The sequence below is a fragment of the Streptopelia decaocto genome (assembly GCF_964273445.1).
Source record: "Streptopelia decaocto genome assembly, chromosome: 3".
In the NCBI taxonomy this organism is placed as follows: domain Eukaryota; kingdom Metazoa; phylum Chordata; class Aves; order Columbiformes; family Columbidae; genus Streptopelia; species Streptopelia decaocto.
In genome coordinates, this window is record NC_138656.1 from 4,431,647 (window position 1) to 4,456,994 (window position 25,348).

A 25,348-nucleotide genomic window follows, 5' to 3' on the forward strand; every position below is an offset into this window, starting at 1 on the left:
TCAGATTGCACAAATGGTTGATACATTATAGCATCTGCCACTTGTTTGCCAGATAAGCATTACTCAAAGTTGAGGATCTCCAATATCATGCTACAATAGTTTTCCTGCAAATGTAAAACTAAGTTTGAGATAACAATGGTTGCATAGCACCTGTTTCTTTAAAGTCTTAATCACAATTTAGAGATCTTTGTAATAAGTAACTTCAAATACACTCAAACCCAAGTTAGCAGGAATATTCCCTACTTTATTCATGAAAACACAGGAGCAATGACATATATATTAGTTCCAACAAACTTTAGAAGCCTAAAATTGCTCACTTCCAGATTCACAAGACATTATGGAGAGATGAACCGCCCTCACTTGCTGCTGGCTTACTCAGTCCTTGAACATCACAGTGATATTACAGTTAGGTCTATTAAAATGAAGATATTAAGTATTTTGCATCGTAAGTAATCCAAACTTAACAGTGACATGCAAATTCTGAGAAAATCTAAGTGGAGACTTCAGAGAATCACCACACAAAGGAGCTTCTGATCTTTTTCAGAGGATTTCATTAGTAACATATCTTGTAGGACAAAGTGCTGTTTGCAGCTCGTGTTTTTGTTTGGTTTTTAAATTCAAAGACACCAGAATGAAATCCAGCTCTTGTGAGAACACCTTATCTATCTAAACATTCAAAAAGCCCAAATAGCTCACCTTGAGCACTGAAAAGAGGTACACTTGACCTTTTAATAATTCACATCCCCAACAGCATACAACAAAGCCACTGGGAGTTCTAAGGATGTTCTGTATCTTTTAAAGTGAAAACCTCTTTAAACAGTCCAAAATATTGAAAAAGTGAAGAGAAACTGTATCAAAACTTAATATCTGTATGTTCCCACCTACACACCGAGTAGCATAAAACCATGTGCAGTACAAAATATCCTCTTTGGTACACAACCAAAGTCATTGCTGCCCTCAATCTGTGCTGGATACAGTACCACATTTTGCAGCGTCTGGTAGTTTTGGATCCATGACTGAGGGGCTACATCTAATCTTATTTCATGCACGTTCTTGCAACTGAATATACACACTGACTTCTGGTTGTCTCATGAAACGTGGTTAAAAATCTCGTTTTCCATTCAGACTTTATGAGCTCCTGATACACAGATAATGAAAAAAACAAATACATCATGGAAACAACAGATCTGCAGTCTGAGCCTTTAGGTGCACAGTTCTTCCCTCCAGTTTACTTAATTTTTGCAAATACAAGCTTAGATTGATTAAAAAAAGCAAGCTGGTGTGTATCTGAACTGCTACTGAGTCCCACAGTCCACAAGCTACTATAACTGTTCAGTTACATGAAACGACATCCAGGTAACGCAAGAAAACTGTTCTTGTTATTGTGCAACGTATATATTATCAACTGTACATTTTCACATACGCAAACCCATACTTACATGTGTCCTCTATATGAAATTCAAGCTCCAGACTGAGAACGTTCCTTAAGAAAGTTAATATTCAATATACGCAGTGTAATTTTGTTCTTTACACAGCTGTAACAGACAAATGTGGAGTTTCTACCATATACTTCCAAGACACAATATGAAACAACGCAAGAAAAATTAAGCTTTCCTAGTAAATATGCTCTTTATGAGCATCCCAAAAAACCCTAAACCCCAACTATTCAATACAAATTTGCCCTATTAATCTCAGTCTCAAAGGAAACCAGCATTTTGCACTTGCAATTTGTCTCTTGTAATAAGAGACTATTTCATCTCTGATTACTCTTTATTCTTGAGAAACAAGATGAAATTCATGCATCTTAGCAAGGTTTATGCAATATACATCTTAAAAAAACCCCAAACAAAACAACAAAACCAAGATTAAGACACATCTTATGCACATGATCACATGTAAAATAGGGACACATAGGATCCCACTGTAGGTATTCCTTACCAAAAGAAGCCTTATCTATTAACCAAGTCAAAGAAGGGAAATACTTAAGTCTTTAGTGATTTAAGTATTTTAACCTAATGTTGTCTATCTGACAAGCCATTTGCACTTTACACAGTTCAACACATACACGTTCATCTTGATAAAAGCAGCAAAACCAAAAGCTTCTCCCCACTCGTGTCCCTCCCTTTTCCAAATGTGCTGATTCTGGTGACAAAAAGGAGAGAAGCGATCAAAGATAAAACCTTAAGTGTCTCTGCAGTTAATATTAGTAAAGCAGTTCGAGTTCTTTCCAAGCTGGAAAAGACAGAACTGCGATGCATATGACAAGCTTGTAGTGGCAAAAAATACAGAACTGCAAAGCAAATGCTTGTTGCTACAGTCTCTTGAAGGAAAATGTTAAAAGTCAATGCTTTGGCAAAAGTCCTCCCAATGGAAACAAATTTTTAAGCCTTTTAAAAGCTCCAATGTATTATAAACATTTAGCTGCCACTCTTTATCAGCCTGAGGGTTTCAATTCCTCAAACTCCTTGGGTCAAAAAAAGCTCAGCTGAGAAGCTTAAGATGTGCAGCACACATCCAAATTAACAAAAACTAAAGAGTCCAGGGAACGCAGCATAATGTGCGATAAACTTTAAAAACAAACTAATAAAAATGAAAGAGAAAGGTGCTTCAGTCGCAAGTGATAAAAATAAGCCCATCGCACACATTTTTAACAGAGGACTAGAGTAAGGTGCCTTCTTTTACTGCTCTATCACTTATCTGGTGCTTCTGTAGCATTTGGAAACAAACATTGAGACAGAAAAGTGCCAGTCCTGCCAAGCCCTGTTTAGGGCAATACTTAAAACCGAACATGGCAGACGTGACCATTTTATAACCGGTGAAGTGACACTGTGACACCCCTTTTCTCTGAGAAGACTTCAGACAAGATATATGTATTTTGATTGTCATGGCTAAAGGGATACAATATACGCCATATGTGCTTATAAAACAAACCCAACGAGTGAATATCAGCTTGAAAAAAGAGAAGCCTGCTGACAGAGCAGAGGTTTTGCGTAAACACAAACAACAAATCAAGTGTGAGCTTCAGGTTCAGTCGAAGGGTCTGATGCTTCTTTGGTCCGAGTGTACAAAACACACCACTGAAGCAGCTATAGTCCATTATCGGCCGCCTGACTTTTACGCTGCCTTACTGAGCTTTCAGTCTCTGCATCAGCTGCGGGTTGCTCACTTAAGTCTTCCATTTCTTCTTCCCCTGATTCTTTTGCAAGTGCTAAATCCTCCTCTGAGTCATCGGCGCTTGAATGTGCCGCATCTTCTCCATCTGAGAGATCTTTTACATCTGCAGTCTCTTCCGCATCATCTGCCGAAAGCTCTGCAGCCTCCTCCGGTTCTTCTAATGCTGCGTTTTCCACATTATCCTTCGTAATTGCTTCTTCTGAACAAAAGAGTTTCAAATACCGAAGTTAGACTGAATCTCAGAGCAATGTATTTTAAAGCTACATCACCACATATGTATTCTGAAATATTCATGAACGTTATTATTAAAAACTTGTACGGGACTACATCTTCCTTGGTTTTCAGTTATTTCCAATTTCTTGCCTATTGGGCACAGATCGCTTTCATTTTGTTCCACCGAGTTACAAATTAAGGACAGATCAATTTTACTTGGCTCCTTGAAGAGGAGGATGCTGGTAAGCGCTGTCAGGTACCAGCTGCTGCTGAGTCCAACTGGACAGCACACACACACGTAGGCACAGGTGTGGTGTTCTTTTGATAGTGATCAACATGCAAGATCTTGAAGATGGTATTTTTGCACACTTACGAATTCTAGATTTGGCTAAAGTCTTAGTGGCAGGTGTCACAGATCAAGACACACAAAAGCACACAATTAAAAAAATGCATTTTTAATTACGGTTAAGTTTTGACTCCACTTAATAGCACAAATGTACCAAAAGGTGTTCTGAAACTTAACATATATCTGGTGCTGACAAGAGACTTGATTTCATGCGCAAGTTTTTGTCTCCCATGTTCACAGGAAGCAGAATACTACTCAGAAACCCTCTCTAAGGATCAGGAAGATGTTTTATTTGAAAGAGATGCACCACCTTTCTCTGCTCCCCTACCTGCAGTCTCTAGATTCCTTTGATTCCCTCTATCTCCTCCTCTTCCCCACCACAAATTATGTTAAAAATTTTACAAGTTTAGAACGTTACATCTCCTAACATGATATACAGAGTGCACATTAGGATGTGGAAATGAACTACCAAAGCAAATCCCTTTCTATACTTAAGCAACAGGTCTAGTGAATATGCATCTGCATAAAATACGCAAACCGCAGTATCTTTCTTCAAACTTTCTCATTTTGAAGACATTTAGACTCTTCATAACTGTGGAAGCTACAACAAATTACTGTTGTGTTCGCTTTTTTCCCTGCTTCGCTATTTTCCACGTAGATATTTTGACACTGATATTTTAGAGCCCCACATCTGGAATATTGTGTCCAGTTGTGGCCCCTCAGTTCCAGAAGGACAGGGAACTGCTGGAGAGAGTCCAGCGCAGGGCAACAAGGATTATTAATGGAGTGGAGCATCTCCCGTGTGAGGAAAGGCTGAGGGAGCTGGGGCTCTGGAGCTTGGAGGAGAGGAGACTGAGGGATGGAGCCAGGCTCTTCTCGGTGACAACCAACGATAGGACAAGGGGTAATGGGTTCAAACTGGAACACAAGAGGTTCCACTTAAACTTGAGAAGAAACTTCTTCTCAGTGAGGGTGACAGACACTGGCCCAGGCTGCCCAGGGGGATTGTGGAGTCTCCTTCTCTGGAGACATTCAAACCCACCTGGACACCTTCCTGTGTAACCTCATCTGGGTGTTCCTGCTCCAGCGGGGGGATTGGACTGGATGAGCTTTCAAGGTCCCTTCCAATCCCTGACATTCTGTGATATCAATTTTTGTCAGTGTGACTAAAATGAATACCTGGATTATCGGTTCACATTTAAGTTCTTTACACTGTATTGCCCCCTTTGCTACAAGTTTACATTTAAACCTATGCTATCTCATCCACTTTGGTTCTTACCGGATGTTTCCACTGTGTATCTTGCCTTGGGTGGGCACAGGCAGTCTGAAATCAAAACCAGTATCTGTGGGAAAGAAAAAAAGGCATTTGTTAGCAAATCTTCCCAGCGGTCCCTACACTATTAAGTATTTCCTACTCACTCTTTTTAGATAGATGTAAAATTTTAAAAATTATATTATCTTGCTCAGAGATAAGAGCTAAATATATGGAAAAAAGTGTGTTCTCAGAGTATACCAATGAACATTCTCTGCTTTCTGCTACAAATTTTCTGCCTCCTACTTCCCTAAATTTATTCAGTACTGAAACAACTTGCATCTTAAGAAGAGAAGCCCAGAACATACTTGAGAATTTCTATTTCTTTAAAACTTATGAAACAATCTCAGTCAAGATTTTCTCTATTTTGGGATGTTATACCCCTTGCTCCCTCATACATGATATGTGCTTTCACCTTTTGTGCTTGTTACTTCGATCAGCTTAATGTAGAACACACACAATCAAAATGCAAGGAAGATGCTTGTGTCTTAGTGCTTTGCACTATTAGCGTGTGACAAAGAGAGATTATACTATGTTAAAGAAATACATTTCAATCATTGAAAAGCTTTTCAGAAAAAGCTGAGAGATGAATTTTAGATTTTCTTTTCAGCTTTTCCAAGTATTTTTTTAGTGAAAGAAGAATATGGATAGGTTTCGTTTTTTTTTTTTCCAAATCATATTCATTTGCTCCTAGTTATGCTAATTTGATTTGCACTCATTTGGTGCTGAAAACCTACCATCTAGAAAAATGCAGCTGTTTAAATTCCATGGTGAAAGATATTTGCTCATATGTACCAATCTGTATACATATGATGTATAAAACCTGGTTTTGCCTAAATACACACACACCACTTTGAAATCAATTCTTTGTACTATTTGAGAGACACTTGCTATGCAGTTTTTCTTCATTTCACTAACACTAATATATGAGCTGAAGGGCTGAGATCCAAGTACCAGAAACAGCCTTTATACTTTCTACATGGAACAGCAATTTAGCAGCAAGTTAAACCAGTTACCAGCAGAACTATTTTAAACTGTCTTTGCAGTTGCCGAACAGGGTTGTGGACCAAGCAACTAACTTCTATTCCCATGTATATCTCCTTTTCCAGCTCAGTTTCTCATTTAATATTGATATTTGAGAGGTCATAGACCTACAACTTTCAAATATTCTGAGAGGAAATAATCCCAGCTCCACAGGTAAAGCAACTTTGAACTGTTTCCACTGATGAAACACATGGGATATTGTCCTTAACATTCACATATATAACTAACAGGCTTGTTTGAATAACCTTCTTGATGCTCTCGACATTGATATATGAATGCGCCAGGTCTGGTTAGTAACAAAAAAGTCAGATTTTTCAATTACTAATGAGAACTCAAACAGGGGAGAAAGAAATGAAGTCAGATTCTATTAAAACCAAGCTGTAACCACAAAGTCATGTCCTGAAATAAAGTAAATCAGTTATAACCCCCAATCCTCAAAGCCTTTCAGAAAACATTTTCATCTTTTCATGGAGTAACAGTGCAACAGCAAACTTACACTGCTAACCCCACAAATACAGTCCTGCTCCAGCTCATAAACATCCCTCCACAAATAAAGTTGGAGTCCTTACACAATTCTGACAACACAGAATCCTCAAATACAAAAAAATCTTAAATATAAAGGAACAATATAGAAGTCACTTGCTTAGTGGACAGACTAAACAGATCTAAATTGAGGCATCACTTTCATAAAAAGGTTAATTTATCTGACTGAACCAGTCTTAAGCTCTACCAGAACGCACAGTACTAGAGAGTAGACCTGCAGTACTGAGCGCTTAAGAGTTTTAATTACATGCATCATTAAAAAGCAATTTAAAATAAGGTTCTTCAGTATACCTTATCAGCAAAGTTTATTATTTTTTTTCACAAATGTTCTAAGTAACTAAGAAAAAGTTATATAGTTTCTTACCAGACCCAGGAACAGGCCAATCAATAAGGTTGCTAAGATGAAGATTGCATAAGAAGCCCAAACATGAATTCCAAGAGTGCCAGTAAGGTAGCTGTGAATTTGCTGGAAATAAGAAGAAGATATTTAATAACTTCATACCTAACACCGCTTATGACTTCCTACCATCATCCAGAGCTCTATCCCCAGTTACATCTGGGAAGCGGAGTGGTAGACGTTTTAAGTCGCACAAGATCCAAATACATACTTAAATTTGGGAATTCATCCACTGACTAAAACTGAGCTCTTTAGTTCTTAAAAGAAGCCACCCATTCTAAGCAGACACTGAATAACTAATTTCACGTAGAACAATCCAAATACAATCTTAAGATTGTTTTGAAACTGAAGCCTGTTATTTAAACCTACAAATTCAATTTACTGACCCAAACATCACCAAGTCTGGTAGGAAGTAAATTATTACATTACATTTCTTCCAAGAGTACACCCATTTAAAAACAACCACAATCAACATTTACAGAAGCTTCAATATTGCAATTCCATGGTCTTTTTTTTTTTTTTAAATGTCAGAACAGCTTCCAACATTTATTAAAGCATAAAAAGGAGACCACAGCAAGAAGAGTGAGGAAATGTACAGCTGAAATATTCATCAAAGCAGAAAGCAAATTAGAGAAGGTTTCTTCCCAGAGCATTTCATCTTTCAGGAAGGAAACTAGACAGAAACAACATCATTACACAGCAACCGTAGAATAGAAATGCCAGAAGGCTATAGAAAGTTAATTCTATCCAGTGAAAGAAAGAATCAAAGATGGTTTGCACAGGAAACCTAACAACTGAAAGTTTTGCTTGATTCTGGGTTAGTCAGATGCTTATTGGAAGTAAAACAGACTTTGTTTAAACTCTCTATCACATTTTTGTAGCATCTTATATGATATTAAGACCTTTTGCTACAACCAAATATAGTCTCTCAATTTTGGCTACATTTGAAGATTTTAAAAGCAAGGATGTTTCCTGACTGCAATTGGAAATGTCTGAGAATTCTCGGCATTTGTACGCTACAGGAAAAGCTTTGCTAGCTCCCTAATGAAAGTGTCTTTAAACATCGTTAAGTTCAAAGCATACTCCAGTGTACACTAAGCATTTTTTCTTTACTTCTGAAAATTACTGTCCACATTTGCTCTGTTCCTATGCAAATAGCACTGACAGTTTGAAATCCAGATGCAGAAATTCTTCCTAAAAATAAACCCATTACAGTCTCTTGTCCTGTACAATACACTAGATGACAATGAACTGCAGAAGAGCAGGATTTACAGCTCTGAAAATGAACTTGGATATCACCTTTCAGAATCTTATTCAGTGAGAGAACCTGGTAGATCCTACCGCATTCCTGATGTTTACTATCATTTTTGCAGCAGCTCTCAAAAAACTACTTTATCATGTTAGCACACTTTGATAGAACATTTTCACTATGCCAAGATAATATGAACAGTATTTTCAGTATTGATGATAATCTTTACAACCAAACTGCCATTTCTGACATAGCCTATTAGTTCTACTAAATTTATAGTGCAAAGATACTCCACACCCAAAGTACAGTAAATGTAAGGAAAATTTAACTCGCATAAAAGGATAATAAAAATATTCAGTTAGGTTATGACTCCTAAAAAGATTATTATTCTAAGCATAAAAGGGGGTATGGAAAGCAACACAACATAGTTACCCTGATCCATCCAGAGAGATGAAATAATCCTGCCATCCCATGCATCCTAGAAAACAAAGAAAAGGAAGGAACAGGTTTTAAGACAAATAGGAGCTGAAATACACAGGAAAGTGGCCAGAAACAAGAAAAAGATTCTATCTATAGACTTCTAATGCCATTCAGCCTCTAGTAATTGTCAGGAGACTGCTGCAAATAAATACATTTACTCTGTATTATGTTCATTTAAGCCAAAGTATTGAAATAGTGACTTGAAAAATGGCACTTGAGCATAATCAAGAAATACCAACTCCAGTCCTGTAGCTCCTCTCCCCATTACCAAATATCACACAGCTCTTCCTCCTTCTCAGATAAAAAATGAGGATACCCAAGGGATCTTTGACATGACCTTACACATAACAGTTTAGCCATTTGCATCTTTCCTTCATCCTTCACATCATGCAAGCATACTATGCTATTTTAAAGCAAATTCAATGCTGTGAAAACAAATTCTGATAGGCTGTATAAGCACTACGCTGTTTCCTATTCTGAAGGACACAAGACTTCCTTGTAAACAAATAAATGAGAAATCCCTAAAGCTAAAGGCTGCCTGCCTGAAGTAGACAGAAGTCATAAAGTAATAATCTACATAAACACACATTTGTTTCCAGTACTCAGCAGATATTGAAACTGACTCTTACATCATGCTCCGTGGCTGTATGTCTTTTCTTTATATATTTCCAGAGATGATATAAATAAGCCTTAGCAGGCACAAACAAAAGCAAATGCAGAAAATAAACTGCTTTTAAAGGTGAGAAGCCAGAAAGCAGGCTGTCAATACAGATTGCTTCTGCAAAGTGTACACATCTAGGGAATAAAGGCCTTTTGTCTCCAAGCTGTCAACACAGCACCCTTAATGAATAACGAGCTATAAAACATGTTTCTCGTCAATAAAAAACAAAGTGTTACATTATAGACGATGGAGACTTCCATCCTGCTACAGGCTCCACAGCTTCCCATTTTCGCTCTAACACGTAACCTTGAAGATCTTCCAATGTCCTTGAGCCTCGGTATCTGCGAAATACTCCATCATTTGCACTAAAAACCAGAAATATACATTAACACAGATATCTATGAGAAAAACAAAACCAAACCCAAAGCCACACAAAAAACCCCACCACACCAAAACCCATACACACAAAACCCAAATCCATTCAGAAAGTTCAGAAAGTTGGACATGTAAGCATATTCAGTGTGTTTTGAAACTGTAATCCACGATGGAAGGCCGTTTTAAACGGCATAAAGCTTCACAATTTATTAAACCTGCTATTTTTCTCAAATATTCACTTGCACTACAGCAATTATAAAGCATGAGGTTAACAACCAAGTTTTAGACACAGTTCAGAATTAAGTGTGCGTATAGATGGATGTATATATATATATATATATACGCATGACTCACAATACCATGACTTAATAAAGGGTTCAGTATTTAAAGGATGACATCTCTTGGTGAAGAGATACAGCAAATGTCTTTCTGATCCATTTTTAACAGTGTTGATAACAGAGGAACTTAGTAAAAGTCACTTAAACTAAAGAAAAGCCTCAGATGAGGACTTTATTGTACAGTCAAAGCTCCAACAACAAACTGAAACCTAAAGTCTGTATTCCATAATTTTAATTTGCATTTCAGAGTTACAGTTTAAAACAAGTGACAAGTAGGAGTCAACGGATGAAGAATTCTAGCAGTAACAAAAGCCGTACCTCAAGCAGTGCAAGATATCTGTCCTGTCATATGCAACCTACACAATCAAGTTATTCAAATGAGAAATTTTAGTGACACTTGTAGAAGGACAAGTGTGTTTGCTCACATATGGTGAGGTTTCCACAAGGCAACACTGCAAACTTGCACCAGTTTTTACAAATGCTATTACATATTGTTTCCAGACTTAAAAAGGAGGACTTATCTAGGTACAAAACTGTGTAGAACCTTCCACTATAAGTTAAATACATGATTTACATTCATTAAGTGCATTGAGTTCACAAGAAGTGTTTTAGAGACTGACAAAAGTGACATAAGCCAGTTGTTCATTACAGCTTCCATGTCACTGTTTGAACAAGACACCAAAAAAATTATACAGACTGGAAGAAACAATTGCTTCCAGTATGACACACTTACTGGTAAATTGTAGGAAGCGTTGTGACAAAGAAACGACCACTCAAACCTAGAAAGGGAAACAAAACCCACAACAAAGAGTTAAGTAAAACTGAATTTTCTCAATAATCAGACTAATCCATAAATACCTACAGATCTGTATTTGTAGCCTGGAAAGCAGCAGACTGCATAGCTCGCACCACTGTTTTGTAAATACAGGTTTACTGTTTGTCATCAGAAATGCTACAAACAGTGACAGACACTAAATACTGTTGACAAATTAGGGTAAAACGCTTACCTTGAAGAATGTTTACTCCAAGGTAGTCTTTCTACATGGATTTCACTACTCAATATTTGCACACAGCTGAAGGTTGTGACCAGACCAGCAGTGTGTCCCTCCAACCAAGAGAAAGAACAGCCACACAAATGCACCCAGATTCCAGGATGCTGTGTGCTTGTGTCTGTGTGTAGTCTCATCCAGATGACCTTTGTTTCATCTAGAAAGTTGGGCCACTAACAACAACGACAACAATGGCTTACAAACTCCGGCCCCTGATTTTAATTCATCCTCTAGCTGATTTTAAATTACTTAGAGCTGCATGTTTCAGATCTCAGATACTTCAAGTCATTAAATAAATTAATCCTCATATTTGTTTGTTTGCTTTTTTCAAATAATCCACGTACACTGCACATCCAGTCTGTTCTTATGTGCTGTAGGAAGGCTCAATCTCATAAACATGACAAAGTTTTGGATGTTTCTAGGTTCTTATCTTCCTTCCCATTCACCATTCCTCTCTAGGTAAATATAACTGGGATGCCAACAGATCGATAATAAGATTGGGATGTCTCTGCAAATTTAAACCTTGAGAATAACTTTTTACACCATACAAACAGTGGGTCATGTCAGCATTTTGAGCGTCAGACATAAGACAGCAAAAAGGACAAGGAAAGGCTGAGGCAGGGCTTCAAGAGACTGGAATTGATCACCGCACTGGGAGTGAGTGTTTCACTGACTGGCAAATACAGAATAATCTTTTTATAAGTATGAACCTAGACAGTGACAACATAATGCAACTCACAGGACAGAGAAATTGTCCCAATCACCAAAAAGCAACTTGTAAGGCAGATGTTTGGAGTTCCCTGGCCTTGCACTCAGTTCTGCCACAGAGCAAAATGTGCAAGCACTTCCAGCCTCACTCCTGGGTTAGGTACACCAGAGAAGATTTATCAGGGTATGGTTTCATTGCAAGGAAAAAGCTCCCAAACTTCTCATAATCAGGCCGGCTGTGTGAAAATATCACTGTCTCCCTGCTCCCAAATCTGAGGGAATGCAAGGCTACTTGACACTACCACCTCTGACAATCAGAAAACCTGCAAGTGAGATAAGAACTCACCTTAGTGCCTAGTAATATTATTTGCTATTCAACACATCCAACTTAAAGACTTCAGAAATTAAAATGTGCTACTAATACAGGGGTTACCAACCTCTAGATATGCAGTCTAACTCCATTAGTAAGGGCTACGTTCCTCCAACTAGCAATCGCCATTCACATACAGTGCCAATGTAGAATACAAATCAGTTCTTTAACTTTTCCTTTTAGAAAGTTCTGTGATAATCTTTTGAGGAACTAAGTCTTTATTCAGCTTTCAATAAAGTAAGCAGCTTTCTGCATCAGGAAGCAAGCCATGGAAAAGTATTACAGCAAGAGTCTCTGCCTTTGAAGATGGAGACATACCAGCCTGAACTAAACCAGGTATCTTTAGAAGTTTCAGTAGTAATGCTTTTCCTAGTGTGAATTCCCCTACGGCACAGGCAAAAAAGGCTTGTGGGATTTTTGTTGTTTGCAGGGTTTTAAAAAAAATTTTAAATAAAACAAAGTGCAAGCATCTTTAAATTCCAAAAAGGAAGTAATCTTCATTTCAATTTTTCAGCTTTGTGCCTTTATTGCTATGAGAAGCAGGGTGATGGAAATGTTTATTAAACAGCTAAAAGTGGTGCAAGCACAGGGAGATATAAAGTAAACAAAAACACAAGCGTAACAGTAGAATTAATCAAGCAGAAAGCACAGCTGCAAAAGAAAAACTAGGTGGAGAGCCATAAAGAACACAATAAGCTTAAGAGCAGAAAAAGTCATGGGAACACTGAAAGATTCTCTGAAATTCTTACAAATGCTAGTCAAGCAAACAGAAAATAAAATAGCTTGCTTAAAAATATCTCTTACAAGTAGCCTATCCCAGAGCAAGTACCAATGGTGTCAGAATGAACAATGAAATCTATAAACTATAAAATCTGTTGCCAAAATGCATATAAGCATCCCCAGAGCTTTAGTTGGAGCTGTGTTATTTATCTAAGGCATGTGCTTAGATCAGTCAAACCAGAAGTGAGCCAGCTACAAAAAGCTAAGAACAGACAGCAAATTGGTTTGGTAGGTGTTTAATACAAACTTGAACTGACTAGTAATTTAACTTGAAATACAGTAAAGTATCTGTCCTTGTTGGCAAACTAAAAACTGACATACATCATTACAAAGTCAATTAGGAATAGGAAAAAGCCTTCAGTATTTGCACACGTCCCCCAAAATACACAAAGAATATAGGTTCCATCTAAAAATAAAGCTGCTTTCATTAAACAAGTACTCAAAGATGACAGAAAACGCAAAAAGTCCTGTTTTAAATCACACCACAAACATTCAGATCTTTGGGACCCAGAAGTGCCTCCATTACTTGCTCTTGAAATACTGAATGTTTCAATAGAAAAGATGAGGAAAGAATAAGCACTTTAAAACTAGTACATCAAGTGACTGAAATATGCTGTAAATCCATTAAGGCTCTGGTGGATTTATTCTTTGGGCATCTGCTGTAATTAAGCACCATGAATGGCTACTTTCTCCTGCAGGTTTTGGAAGTGCAATTTTATGCAACTCTGCACTCATTTAGTGGTTTTCCCCTAATTTAACGCATTTTGACTACTTTCAATTTGATGAAGGGGTTACATAACCAAAGCTTATTAAGGTACCATTGTGCAAGCAAAAAGCAGGAGCTAGAACACTTAAGCACACCAACTGAAAAGCTAAAACATAAGGTTATATATAAAAAAATACCTCAATAACTTTGGAAAGATTCTAAAGGAGCTCATATACCTTCAGAAGTACATCAGCACCAAAGGCTAAATCTGTAATAAATCTTTGTTTTCCAGTTTGAGTATTCATGAGTTTCAGAAGAGGCTAAAGTTATAATGCTTTGTGCTGAACTGGATATTGTAGGCATATAATGCGTGCTCAGGTACAAATTCATTATTTTGGGTCAGTCATTTGACCTACAAAGGTCAAACATCCTCAGAGGTCAAAACTCTCAGCAACATTAGAAATTCAAATATTTAAGGAACTTCTGGTTAAAAGTCACATTTGAGGTCTTAATCTGGCATCGCTCAGCAGTCAGAAAAATTTAGACCAGAAGAAAGTATCAAGTACCTGACCCCTTCGGGTCCCAATACTTCCATTCAAGTTCTTTACCAGAAAATTCAAGATATCAAGCATTTCATTTTTACCACCTCACTTCTGAAAGTGCATTTTTAAGCTACGGACACATCCAAATGCCAGAATCAAGAGTGAAATCCTTTTATTTGGATACTGCATAAACAAAAGAATCTCTAATTGGGAGAAAATAAGAAGATAGAATTAAAATGGATCTCCATTTGCAGCCTTAATTCCAGAGTAACCAGTACTTGGTTAATGTGCAGAAGCTAAGTTTATACCTCTGCAAAATATTTTAATATTCAAACTCATCTGTTTAGTGCATATATTAATCATTAACAGTTTATTAAAGGAGAGACCCACAGCAACATCTTTTTGGCAGAGCTTTTGTATACTTCTAAACTTTTAACAAAACATTAATCTACAAAAGGTATAGAACAGGTGGCCTTTACTTGTGAACTTAAATTGCTTCTCTTCTTAACTCTGACAGTCTTTTGATACTTCTGATAAAATCTTTTATCCCCTCAAAGCCAAAACAAGCAGGAAGCATTCCCAAGGGGTGCAGAGGTTTAAAAAATATTGGTACTGCTTACACAAACACACATTGAGAACTTTGAAGAGTCGCTAAAGGAATAAATAAGACTTTGTTCATGCCTTTTTTTAACCCTTCTTGTAAACACATTTGCATATGTGCATTACCAACAGAAAACAACATCATCTTTATAATGCTACTACAATTAAGCAAGACCATAAATGAGCAAGACCCTGGAAACAGTTAAGAATTTATTAAAGCAGGCTCATACTGTGGTAATGTTACCACACCCTGAAACACTACAGAACTGGCTACAGAACTGGATTCTTCTGCAGAGTTTGGAGAGAGGAATGAGACAGGCAACAGCTTTCAGTGAAGTAGATTAAAACAGAGATTAAGCCCCTTTTAATACAGTATTAAACCAGATCACTCCCCCAATTCTTTAATCCTTCAAATTGAGTTTATAAACATAAGCTCTCAGATATGTACTATATGGAGAACAAAATGTGGATAACACTATTTTGATTTAGAAACCTGTTCTCTGATGTGGCTGGTATCCCAGGTACTCCAATAAAATAAAGCACACTCTCAGATACTAAGTGGTACTTACACTGAATAATTCTTTTTTAAAACAGCTTATTTAATACTATACCTGGTTCCTGAGTGATGTCCACCTTTCCCACAGTGATATCTAGATGTTCGCTTTCCTTTGCAAAACTCTCCCACGTCGGTTCAATCTGTTGACAAGCTGGACACCAAGGAGCATAGCTAAAGGGGGAAGACAGGTTATATTTAATATTCTTATGCTTATAGACATTCAAATTGATTTACTGTACAGCAAAAATATAAACACATCAATCACACAGGAAAAGACATTCAGTAGAGTTCATTAAGAAAAACTGTAGAAGATAATCAAGTAGTTTTGTATCAATCCCTACATTCTTCCTCATGTTATTAAAATAAAAACAAATCTCCACAGATTTGAGAAATACACATCCAAACCCCTCACCACTCATGATTTATTCTATTTACATATGAACTACATCTTTTTTCCATGGCAGCTGCCTGAGTTATTGAAGCCAGGTTGTCCTCTGAAGCAGTATCCTCCAATTTAACATTTTGTATTGATTTTCCACACCTCAAAACTTCTAGAAATTACATTTGCCTTAGCCCACTACTCAATACATCAAAGCATGCCCTTTTTGATAGCACTCTTTAGAGACTTAAAGAGTGCACATCAAATTCCTACAGCTGTGCTGCCCGTCTTTCTCATTACATCAGAATTATTTTCAGCAAAATAAGAAAGCCTGTTTCAAGAGCTGAGTTTTTTTATACTATGTATTGGAATAATCAAACCAAGTTTGCAGTTGTTATTGATAATACCAACATGAAAACAGAACAACTACTCCCTTACGCCTTCAGTTTGTCTGCCAGTACTACTATCTGACCTAAAAAGTGGCAATTTACTGTCTGGATGTCTTCTGATGAGGAACACTTGCTTTCCTAGTGGTTGCAGACAGATCTCTCAAGCCACCCAAAGATGTTTCACTTAAATAAGACAGAACCTAAGCCAGGTATTTTCTCACAGAAGAGGAAGAATCAAATTTACCCCAAGTGTTTTATGGTAGTTTTGAAACCTAAATATTTAAAAATAAATCTTATCAATTGGCATCTAAAAGAATACAATTTAAATCTGTTGTACTCTACTGAACCATTTTAAATATAAAAGCCAATACTGTGTTTTTTTGAATCAACATCACTTCATGTGAGAATATCTGAAAACAGCACATAAATCTTATCCTGCCAAGAAACAGCCACTCAGTGTCTTTAAAAAAAACCAATGGAAATAAGCCTCGCATGCAGAGCTGCTTCTCGTTGTGCTGCTGGCCTATAGAGGGCTTTTAATAATAGTTTGACAGATTCTGTACTTTAAAAAGAGTATAATTTTATTACAGCAGCTTGACTGACAGGTAAGAAACTGCACACATCCATCAGATAACGCTGATGTTGCTTTAAAATTAAAGACAGAAGACAGAATGTTTTCTAAATTCAGCTTCTCTAGATGTGTCAAACTCATGCCATGAGATTTTTAAGATTAACATACCCTTTAACCTGTTTAAGGTACTATTCGACCTTGAAATAGAAATTCGGCCCATATCAACATTTATGTTTACACTTCACATTCATGAGCCTTTCTTCTAAACGAAATTAAGTGGAATATTCAACATATAAGGCTAATATTATTAGAAACATTTTCTTTAGCTCAAAGAAGAGTTGAAATCTACCCATAACACAGTTTAGCAGAGACAGAACATCCACAAAAAGCCTTAGCTGTTGGCTTCCTAGTTTTTATTACCAGTATTGGGTGTAGTATGGCCACAGCCACATATGATGCCACAAGTTCCAGCCACTCAGGCTGAATGCTGGCACAGATAATCAGGCTTAAAATACTTGCTTTACATTCCTGAAATTACACACCCAATTTTTACCAACCAGGAAATTCCCTGTCCCCACATATACAAGAAAGAACTTGCAATCAGATTTTTGCAAGAGTTATTACTGCTGTTTACTTCCACATCCTCACTTTTCTGAAGCTTTTTGTCTGCATTTGTTAGGCAGCATTTGAAGCGCTAAGGAATTCAGGAGTGCCTCCTGGAAACAACAGAAACATTCTATTACCAAAGCTTTATTATGCCTCCTTCTCCATCTTAAAATAACTCCCCTTACACTGTATCTTTCTGAAAGATACAGAAGAGTAAAATACTTCACACTTAGGTCACTTCTAATAGAAGTTTTAAAAAACTTCTTGAGCCCTGAAGAACTGATGCTTAAGCAGATACTTTATTTCAATGCAGGCTTCTAATGAATCCTTCAGAACTGTGGCTGACTTGTATTTCTACAAGAGTCATGGTACAACTACCATTCTTATATTTCCCAGAAAAAAAAAAGTCTGTTGGAACAGGTAAGCTCGACCTGGACACTTGCTTAAGGAAATAAAGTTTTCAGTAGCCTGTTACACATTAAAAAGCAATTTACTGATCTCCACCATATAAAAATCAGATTGAAAACAACAGATAACTATAAATCACACACTGCCAAATAATTTGCTGCAAGCAGGTATCACACATCTCTCTACATACACCTCATTTGTCACATTACCAGACCTCCTACACAGCACAAAGTTTTAAAACTGAAATATCCTCATGCACCATCTACCTTCTATAAATAAGGCAATATCTATCTCCTGGCCAGATCAATTGCAAGAACAATTGACTTAAGTGGATTAAAATCACTATTTCAAACTGGCCAAGTGTTTTCCAGTTCCTACTCCAATCCATTATAATATCAGCGGCTTTTTCAGAGAGCATATAGAAAGCAATCCAAAAGTAAAATTAAGCTAAGTCAAAAGCAATGCGTCTGTCTCTGATCCAAGCACTAAACACCAAGCTGTGGCTTTCAAATATGAGCAACTTCACTAAAGGCTGCAATATTTTTTTTTTTTAAAAAAGAACCAAAAAAAAAAAATAAAAATCGAACAACCACCACAAAAACCTAAGTTAAATACAGTTTGAGCAATTCAGTAATATTACTACAGAGTTGATCAGTAAACACATAATGACTTTACAAAGACTTCCTGATACACAGTATCCAACTCCAAGTCACTAGTATCTCCTTGCAACTGCTTGGCTAGGGAATTCAGCAATTCACTCATTTTCAAAAGCGTGTAACTGATTCCTTGTATCTGCTTTTTCACTACCATTATATGTAACTATTAGTGTTGAACAGAGGCAAACCCAAGCGCATTGCTCTGATGGCAATTCCACAAAGCTGCAAGAATCTAGGAACAGAGGAAAAACAGCTTACAGATACAGGCATGAAAGAATTTGCTGAAGAGTAAACAGCAAAATGGGCGAGATGGAAGTTTCCCCATTTAGTTTTTCTCAATTCAAGACACACAACTTTTATAAAAGGTACTGCTTAGGGTAAGCCAAGTTATCTTCTGGATTTCAGGCTGGCAGTACTATTCAAATTAGATGTGCAAATGTAGAGACAGTACCTAATAGAACAGTAAAAACAATATAAGAATTAAATCATTATTACTTTTATTCTTTTTAGTAGTTTTGCCTTATTGCTACAGACTTCAAAAAATGTACCAAAAAAGAAGTGCCTGATGTCTTTCGGTGCTACCTCAAGACTCATTGAATTTGTTCTTGTTCCTAAATACAGATAGGTCTTGAGGCAGGATAGGAGCCTTTGTAATTTCAACAGAAGATAAGCTTCAAAAGGTCAGCTGTATGGTTGTAATCTACTTTTCAGGTGAGCAGGTTGTAGCCAAAGATACAGAACTTAGTCCCTGTAATCTACTAAGACATGTATCACAACAGTACATCCTCTGAAAGACGACAAGAAGTTTCCTCCAGTGTGCTCAAACCCCTCCGAACCAAACAGGCCCCAACCAGTTGCCCCACAGAAGTTAAATACATTTTTTACAAGCTGCTGAAACCTCACATGGGTATCTTTTCCAATAATACTTGAATAAAGGGGAAAAGTAGCCGCATAGCAGCGGGACACATTAGAAGCCAAACAAATTGTTCTCTCTAAGATGACATTTGGAGTGCTATTTTTCACTTGTTCTACAGCTCAGTAACAAAACGCATTTTAAACTTCCAAGAACAAGATGACAAGCAAAGCAGGGTATATCATAATTATTCAGCTTTCTACTTCCAAAACCAAGAAAAGGATAAGAGTGCTATCCGCACTTCAAAAAGAGATGCCAACTTTTCACTCACAAGCATTTTGTTTTTTCAGGATGGAGAACTGATTTTTAAAACGTAAAGCAAATCAATTACTCAAAAATTATGTGAAACCTTCTAGAACTTGAGCAGATTAACTTCATTCTAGATGTTTTTGCCCCCTTCCATAGTAATAAAGCATCTGTTCCTTAGGATATTTCAGTTTCACATTTTAACAGTTTCTGTTCAGCCAGTGCCTGGCACAATAATGAGCCACGTTTGGTTATTTAATAAGAGTCCATCGATAATTTGGTCTCTCCCTCTGAACTCTGGAGGGCTGCAGAAGCTTCAGAACCAAAATGGTTTTGATAACTATTTTCATTCCCCCTACACTTTTTTTTTTTGGTGGGTGTTTGTTTTTTAAGAACAGGACAAACAAAAGGCTGGATACTAACAAATCAAGAGGAACAGACTATACTCTCACAAGTGACAGTAAATTCCCAATCTTATTGAACTCTCAATCTAAATTATAGTCATTGTTAAATAATCTATGGAATACTTTGGGAATTTATTTACACAAAGTGTCTCAAGCCAGCTGTTTAAAAGCATTAAAACATAAATACCAAAACATTCAGCTAGATTTTCAGGACACTCTCTTGAAACTACAGCCAAAAGTGCTACTGGAAGGACTGAACCCTTGTGATAATCCCACCTGCTAAACAGCAGGGCAATGTTTAACAATAAATGAGAATGAAAAAATAAAGAATGGGGCTATGCCACAGGCATGATACACTGGTCTTGAAAACCTGACTATTACACCATTGTCTCAATTTTCACTTGGCTAGAATTAAAATTTAAGACATTCTTTTTCAGGTACACACACCTGTGCTGAAACAAAGGGGAACCAAAATGTTTAACATTCAGTGTGGGAACTGAACTAGAAATCTTCCCAATGGGCAACTACATAAAGTAGTGCAGGTGCAACAGGAGAATATTAAATAGTTTAATTTATAACCAGAGGTGTAAAGACAACAAGTTTATTATTGGTTTGGGGTTTTTTGTATGTATTTTAGTCTACTTCAAAGAGCAGAAGATGTTAATTAAGATCAATCAAGCTTTCAATAAGCTATGTTTACAAATGCAAAATGCACCTTTAAATAAACAGACTAGAAATTATTCTTCTGTATTCTTAATAGACACAATATTAAAGACAAAAAGGAAATTCCTCCTATTAAAGAATCATTATCTTGCAGCTACAGACTAGAAACAAGACAATAAGGAAACCTTTTATAACCGTTCATTCCACATCACACTCCCAGAAGTTCAGCAAGGATCTGTGTGCTGCGATATAATCAGTAAGTAAAATGTATTGCAAGGTCTTTCAGAGACACAAAGTTATCCAGAACATTTTTATCAATGAAATGCAGCAGTGCTTCCAGTGCCTGCAATTTTCCCAGCTACAAATAAGTGAATATTTACAAAAAGTCAGCCCAGTACACATACTTAAACCCTAAGGGATGAGGTAGGAAAAAAAAAATTCCACCACAAATCCCACACGCAAGTAATTTCTGACTTAAATTTATCTATTTATGCACCTGAGAAGAGCAGAAGTGGTAGCACACAGTAACTCACCTACACTACTTCCACAAATGGAAAAACTAACATTAAACAGAAGTAGTAGCACCCATTCCTACCAGGGCAGAAGGCTTCAAATGAGCAATCTAGAGCAAGTGACTAAAATAAAGTTTTTAATAGACATACTATAAGAATATTTGCATTAAAAGTAAGTACTGCTTGGAAAACAAAGGTCTTCAAACAGGAGGTTCTTCAAGTAAATGAGGTTTTGATGAACAATATTGCAGCTTTGCCAAAAGACCTGCCCCACAGCCTGGAGGGAATCAATAAAGTCACATGCAGGACTACTGTCCAGATCACCAGCTCTAAGACAGGTAAAAATCAGTAGAAGCCAAAAACCATCAGCATGAGAAGAGTTGCAAGAAACACAAGAAATCAATACTAGACCTCAAACTCCTGTTTAGACATGATTGGGAATCCTAAACTCTAATTCAAGAACAGCAGCATTGAGTTAACATGTTCAAGAAAGACAAAGATTCCTTCCCACTTAGGAGAAAAAGCAAAGCCACTAGAAATGTACCACAAAATACCAAGGACCTTTCACACATCAAACACTGAACATAAAATAAGTCTAATTTAAGCAATGCAGCAACATATGCCATATTCAGCTGGCACTAAAATTAACTTTGTCACCATTGCTATTGTCCACTAGCTGTCACTCCAAACCAGAGCCCAGTGTTTCAAGTGGAGTAAAGATTTGAACTGGTTGCTATCCCTATCACTTGTGATTTCAGTCAGTTCCTCTCTTCTTTCTTCCTCAGGGGCATGTAGCACTAATTATTTAAATGTTTTCTCTTAAAAAGAAAATCTCTGAGTCACCATAAATAACCTTTTTCCTCCTTAAGATTCACCAGTTTGTGTATGAATCAATAACTTTCATATAATAGCTTCTATCATCAAACTAGGATGTCAGAAGTGGAAAAACTTCAATTTAAAAAATACATTTATTTTCTCCCACTCTAAGATCATCTCTTCCCTCACCTTTTAGAACACAAATGTGAAGGAAAAATAAAAAAGAAACTCAAAATAAAACCCAAATCCTTTGTCGCAACAGCAGGCATCCCTGCATCTCTCAATCAACTATCTCAGGATTGTTTCCATCTATTCACCGATTTATACCAGGTACCCTGTAGCATCCTGAGCAGTAAAGCCCTACGGAAAGGGACATTCCCTCCCCTTAATAAGAGACTGCAGATAAATACTAAAATGAAACTTAAAGCAGCTGGGTAGATGTTGATGGGCAACCTAATCTGTTCCCCAGGATATCCAGTCCATTTCAAACTCAAGCACTTCAAGGAGGAGTAGCACACGTACCACAGTAATATCCTATTTCATAGCTGCACAGCACATAGATATCATGTGAGCCTATTTAAACTACTTTTTTTTTTCAAGTACTATATTAAGAAATCCTTCCCCCTTCTAAATACCAGCAGGTGAGCTACCCTCCACACATCAAATGTCATGTGCATTTCAAGGACAGTATCATGTCACAAGTGAAGCTATGACACCACTACAATTAGTTAAAAGCACTTAAAACCCTTGCTGGCAACAGGCAAACCTCTGTAGCTGTGAAGGGGATAAAGCAACAGCCATGCTGAAAAGTTAATGAAACCTGATGTGTCTCCCTCTTAAGAACAAGAATTCCAGAAGCAAGCGGGTATTAAGATATTCATAGAACAGTTTGGGTTGGAATAGACCTTCAAAGCTCATCCAGTGCCACCCCTGCCATGAGCAGGGACACCTTCACCAGCTCAGGTTGGTCAGAGCCCCGTCCAGCCTGGCCTGGGATGTCTCCAGGGATAGTTCATCCACCACCTCTCTGGGCAACCTGAGCCAGGCTCTCACCACCCTCAGGGCCAAAAATTTCTTCCTACCTAACAGTACAGTTTACAGACGGTCTGTAAAACCACTTAGGAAACCTACTCCTGCTAAACATTACCTACCAAACTGAGCCTTCCTAGCCTGCACAGAAGCCAGAGAAAGTCCCAAACCAATGCGAGGGGCAATGCCTGACACTGCTCCCCAGCAGGCAGATGTCTTACCTAAAACAGCTGGAATCACAGAATCATTTCAGTTGGAAGAGACCCTCAGGATCATTGAGTCCAACCATAACCTAACTCTAGCACTAAGTCATGTCCCTAAGAACCTCATCTAAATGCCTTTTAAACCCTTAGAGGGATGGTGACTCCACTACTGCCCTGGGCAGCCTGTTCAATGCCTGACAACCCTTTCCGTGAAGGATTTTTTCCTAATATCCAATCTAAACCTCCCGTGGCACAACTTGAGGCCGTTTCCTCTTGTGCTATCACTTGCTACTTGGGAGAAGAGACCAACACTGTCCACGCTACAACCTCCTTTCAGGTAGTTGTAGAGAGCAAGAAGGTCTCCCCTCAGCCTCCTTTTCTCCAGGCTGAACAGCCCCAGATCCCTCATCATCAGACTCGTGCTCCGGGCCCCTCACCAGCGCTGTCACCTCCTCTGCACTCTCTCTAGTACCCCAATGTCCTTCTTATGAAGAGGGCATAACAGCAGCATCTAAAGGAAAGCTGCGCTCAGCAGATCACCCCAAGTCAGGGGATCCCGGGCACTGATTGTGCCGCCCGGCCCGGCCATCGCGGGGCGCGGAGGCGGCGCGGCTGCTCCCGCACGGCCCTGGCGGGAGGGCGGGCCGGCTCCGCCCGGGGCAGCGTCACCGGCCATGCCCGCTCCCCGCGACAGGGAAGCCGCCGCCCGCCCGCTCTCTCCCTCCCCTACCCGGTGCCTCTGAGGAGGGCGGGAAAGCGGCCGTTACTCACAACTCCAACATCCACTGGCCCTGCAGCACCAGGCTCCAGTTGGAGCCGCCCAGCACTTGCACTCGGCTGCGCGGCTCCCCAGGGCTGCCCGCCGGGAAGGAGGAGACTGAGGAGGCGGCGGCGGGACCCAGCAGCGCTGCGAGGAGCAGAGCGGCCGTCGCCGCCATGTCCGACCCGCGCGCCCCAGGAAGTGAGGGCGCGAGGGGCGTGGCCGGCGCGCGGCGCGGCCGTTGGGCGGGAGCCGTTGGGCGGCGGCCGTTAAGCGCGAGCCCGAGGCGGGTGGTTCCGCGGCCGCCGGGTCTGCGTCCCCTCACGGGGAACACGTCCCGTTTTCACAGCTCCGGCCCGAGCTCCAGCTCCCAACAGCGCCACACGGCAGGTACTGCGGCCCCGCCAGCGTGGCCACTTCGCTCCTCTCGAATCAGGTTCATGAGACTCTTACTGGGGCGCCCGTAACGGGATCCCGTGTTCAAGGTGCCACGTCAGGAGTGCCGAATAAAAAGCGATAATCGCTAGGATGCTGTTAGGCCACCGGCCCTGTCAGGCTGCGCTGCGAGATCGTGTTTAATCAAGTGTCCACTGGGGCAGCTCATCTCAATGCATCGCTCAGCCCATCCCAGACACAGGACTTTGTGGTTTTCCTCGACCTCCATGAGATTCCTGTCAGCCCCATTCTTTTGGCTTGTCCAGGTCCCTCTGAACAGCAGCCCTGCCCTTGAGTGGAATTATTGCCTTCTCCATTAATGGTAATTACAACAGTCAGCTTCCTTCATTAACCTGGTAAATCGACCAGAAAAAATAAGAGAGCACTGTACAGGACTGAGCTGCCTTCCTGTCCAATACAGAAATTACTTCTTGTTTGGCCAAAGACTATCTTGGCTTGGAAATAGTTTGTGACACAGAATTTTCTAGCAATTACTCCAAAAGTTTAAAAGCCCGGTTGTTAAAACATATACAAACTTCTTTTCCTCAGTAGAGAAAACAGCAGGAATTAACAACTTCTGGATTTTGTCACACCCTCGGCCAGTTTGTCTTATGAGGCTCCTTTATATTACTCCCATATTTCTCCATAGAAATCTGGGCTTTGATCAAACCATTCCTTAAGTTACAGGTCTGGCCTTTATTTACTGACAGAGAAGTGGACTCAGCATTAGTGTCTGGGGACCGAAGCAAAAATTGCACTTTGTCAGGAGGAATTCAGCAGCAGCAACAGGCTTCCACTGTTCCTCCAACACTGAGCGAGCAGGCAGACAGGCCTGCCCCTGGCATCACTTGCATCAAGCAAAAATGGAACAGTGACAGCAAATTTCCTCATTTGCTACTTCTCAAGAGTAGGTCA

The 25,348-nt window shown here is 38.8% G+C and overlaps 1 protein-coding gene across 1 annotated transcript; it reads right to left on the reverse strand.

Moving 5' to 3' along the window:
- TMX4 (thioredoxin related transmembrane protein 4) lies at positions 1–24,193 on the reverse strand. The gene is made up of 8 exons (XM_082048617.1): positions 24,010–24,193; positions 15,499–15,614; positions 10,866–10,911; positions 9,656–9,784; positions 8,711–8,756; positions 6,997–7,098; positions 5,013–5,076; positions 1–3,373 (listed from the first exon to the last, which is right to left on the reverse strand). The coding sequence occupies exons 1-8, from the start codon at positions 24,174–24,176 to the stop codon at positions 3,087–3,089; spliced, it is 957 nt and encodes a 318-aa protein (XP_081904743.1). The 5' UTR covers positions 24,177–24,193; the 3' UTR covers positions 1–3,086.
- Positions 24,194–25,348: the final 1,155 nt, after the last annotated feature.

What these genes read in the sequence shown, in the direction of transcription:
- TMX4 (XM_082048617.1), bottom strand. Translation starts at nt 24,176, where the DNA reads ATGGCGGCGACGGCCGCTCTGCTCCTCGCAGCGCTGCTGGGTCCCGCC. An exon ending in GGCCAGTGGATGTTGGAGTT is followed by an intron (nt 15,615 to 24,009) that starts GTGAGTAACGGC and finishes TTCCCCCTTTAG; the next exon opens with CTATGCTCCTTGGTGTCCAG. An exon ending in GGACATCACTCAGGAACCAG is followed by an intron (nt 10,912 to 15,498) that starts GTATAGTATTAA and finishes TTCCCTTTCTAG; the next exon opens with GTTTGAGTGGTCGTTTCTTT.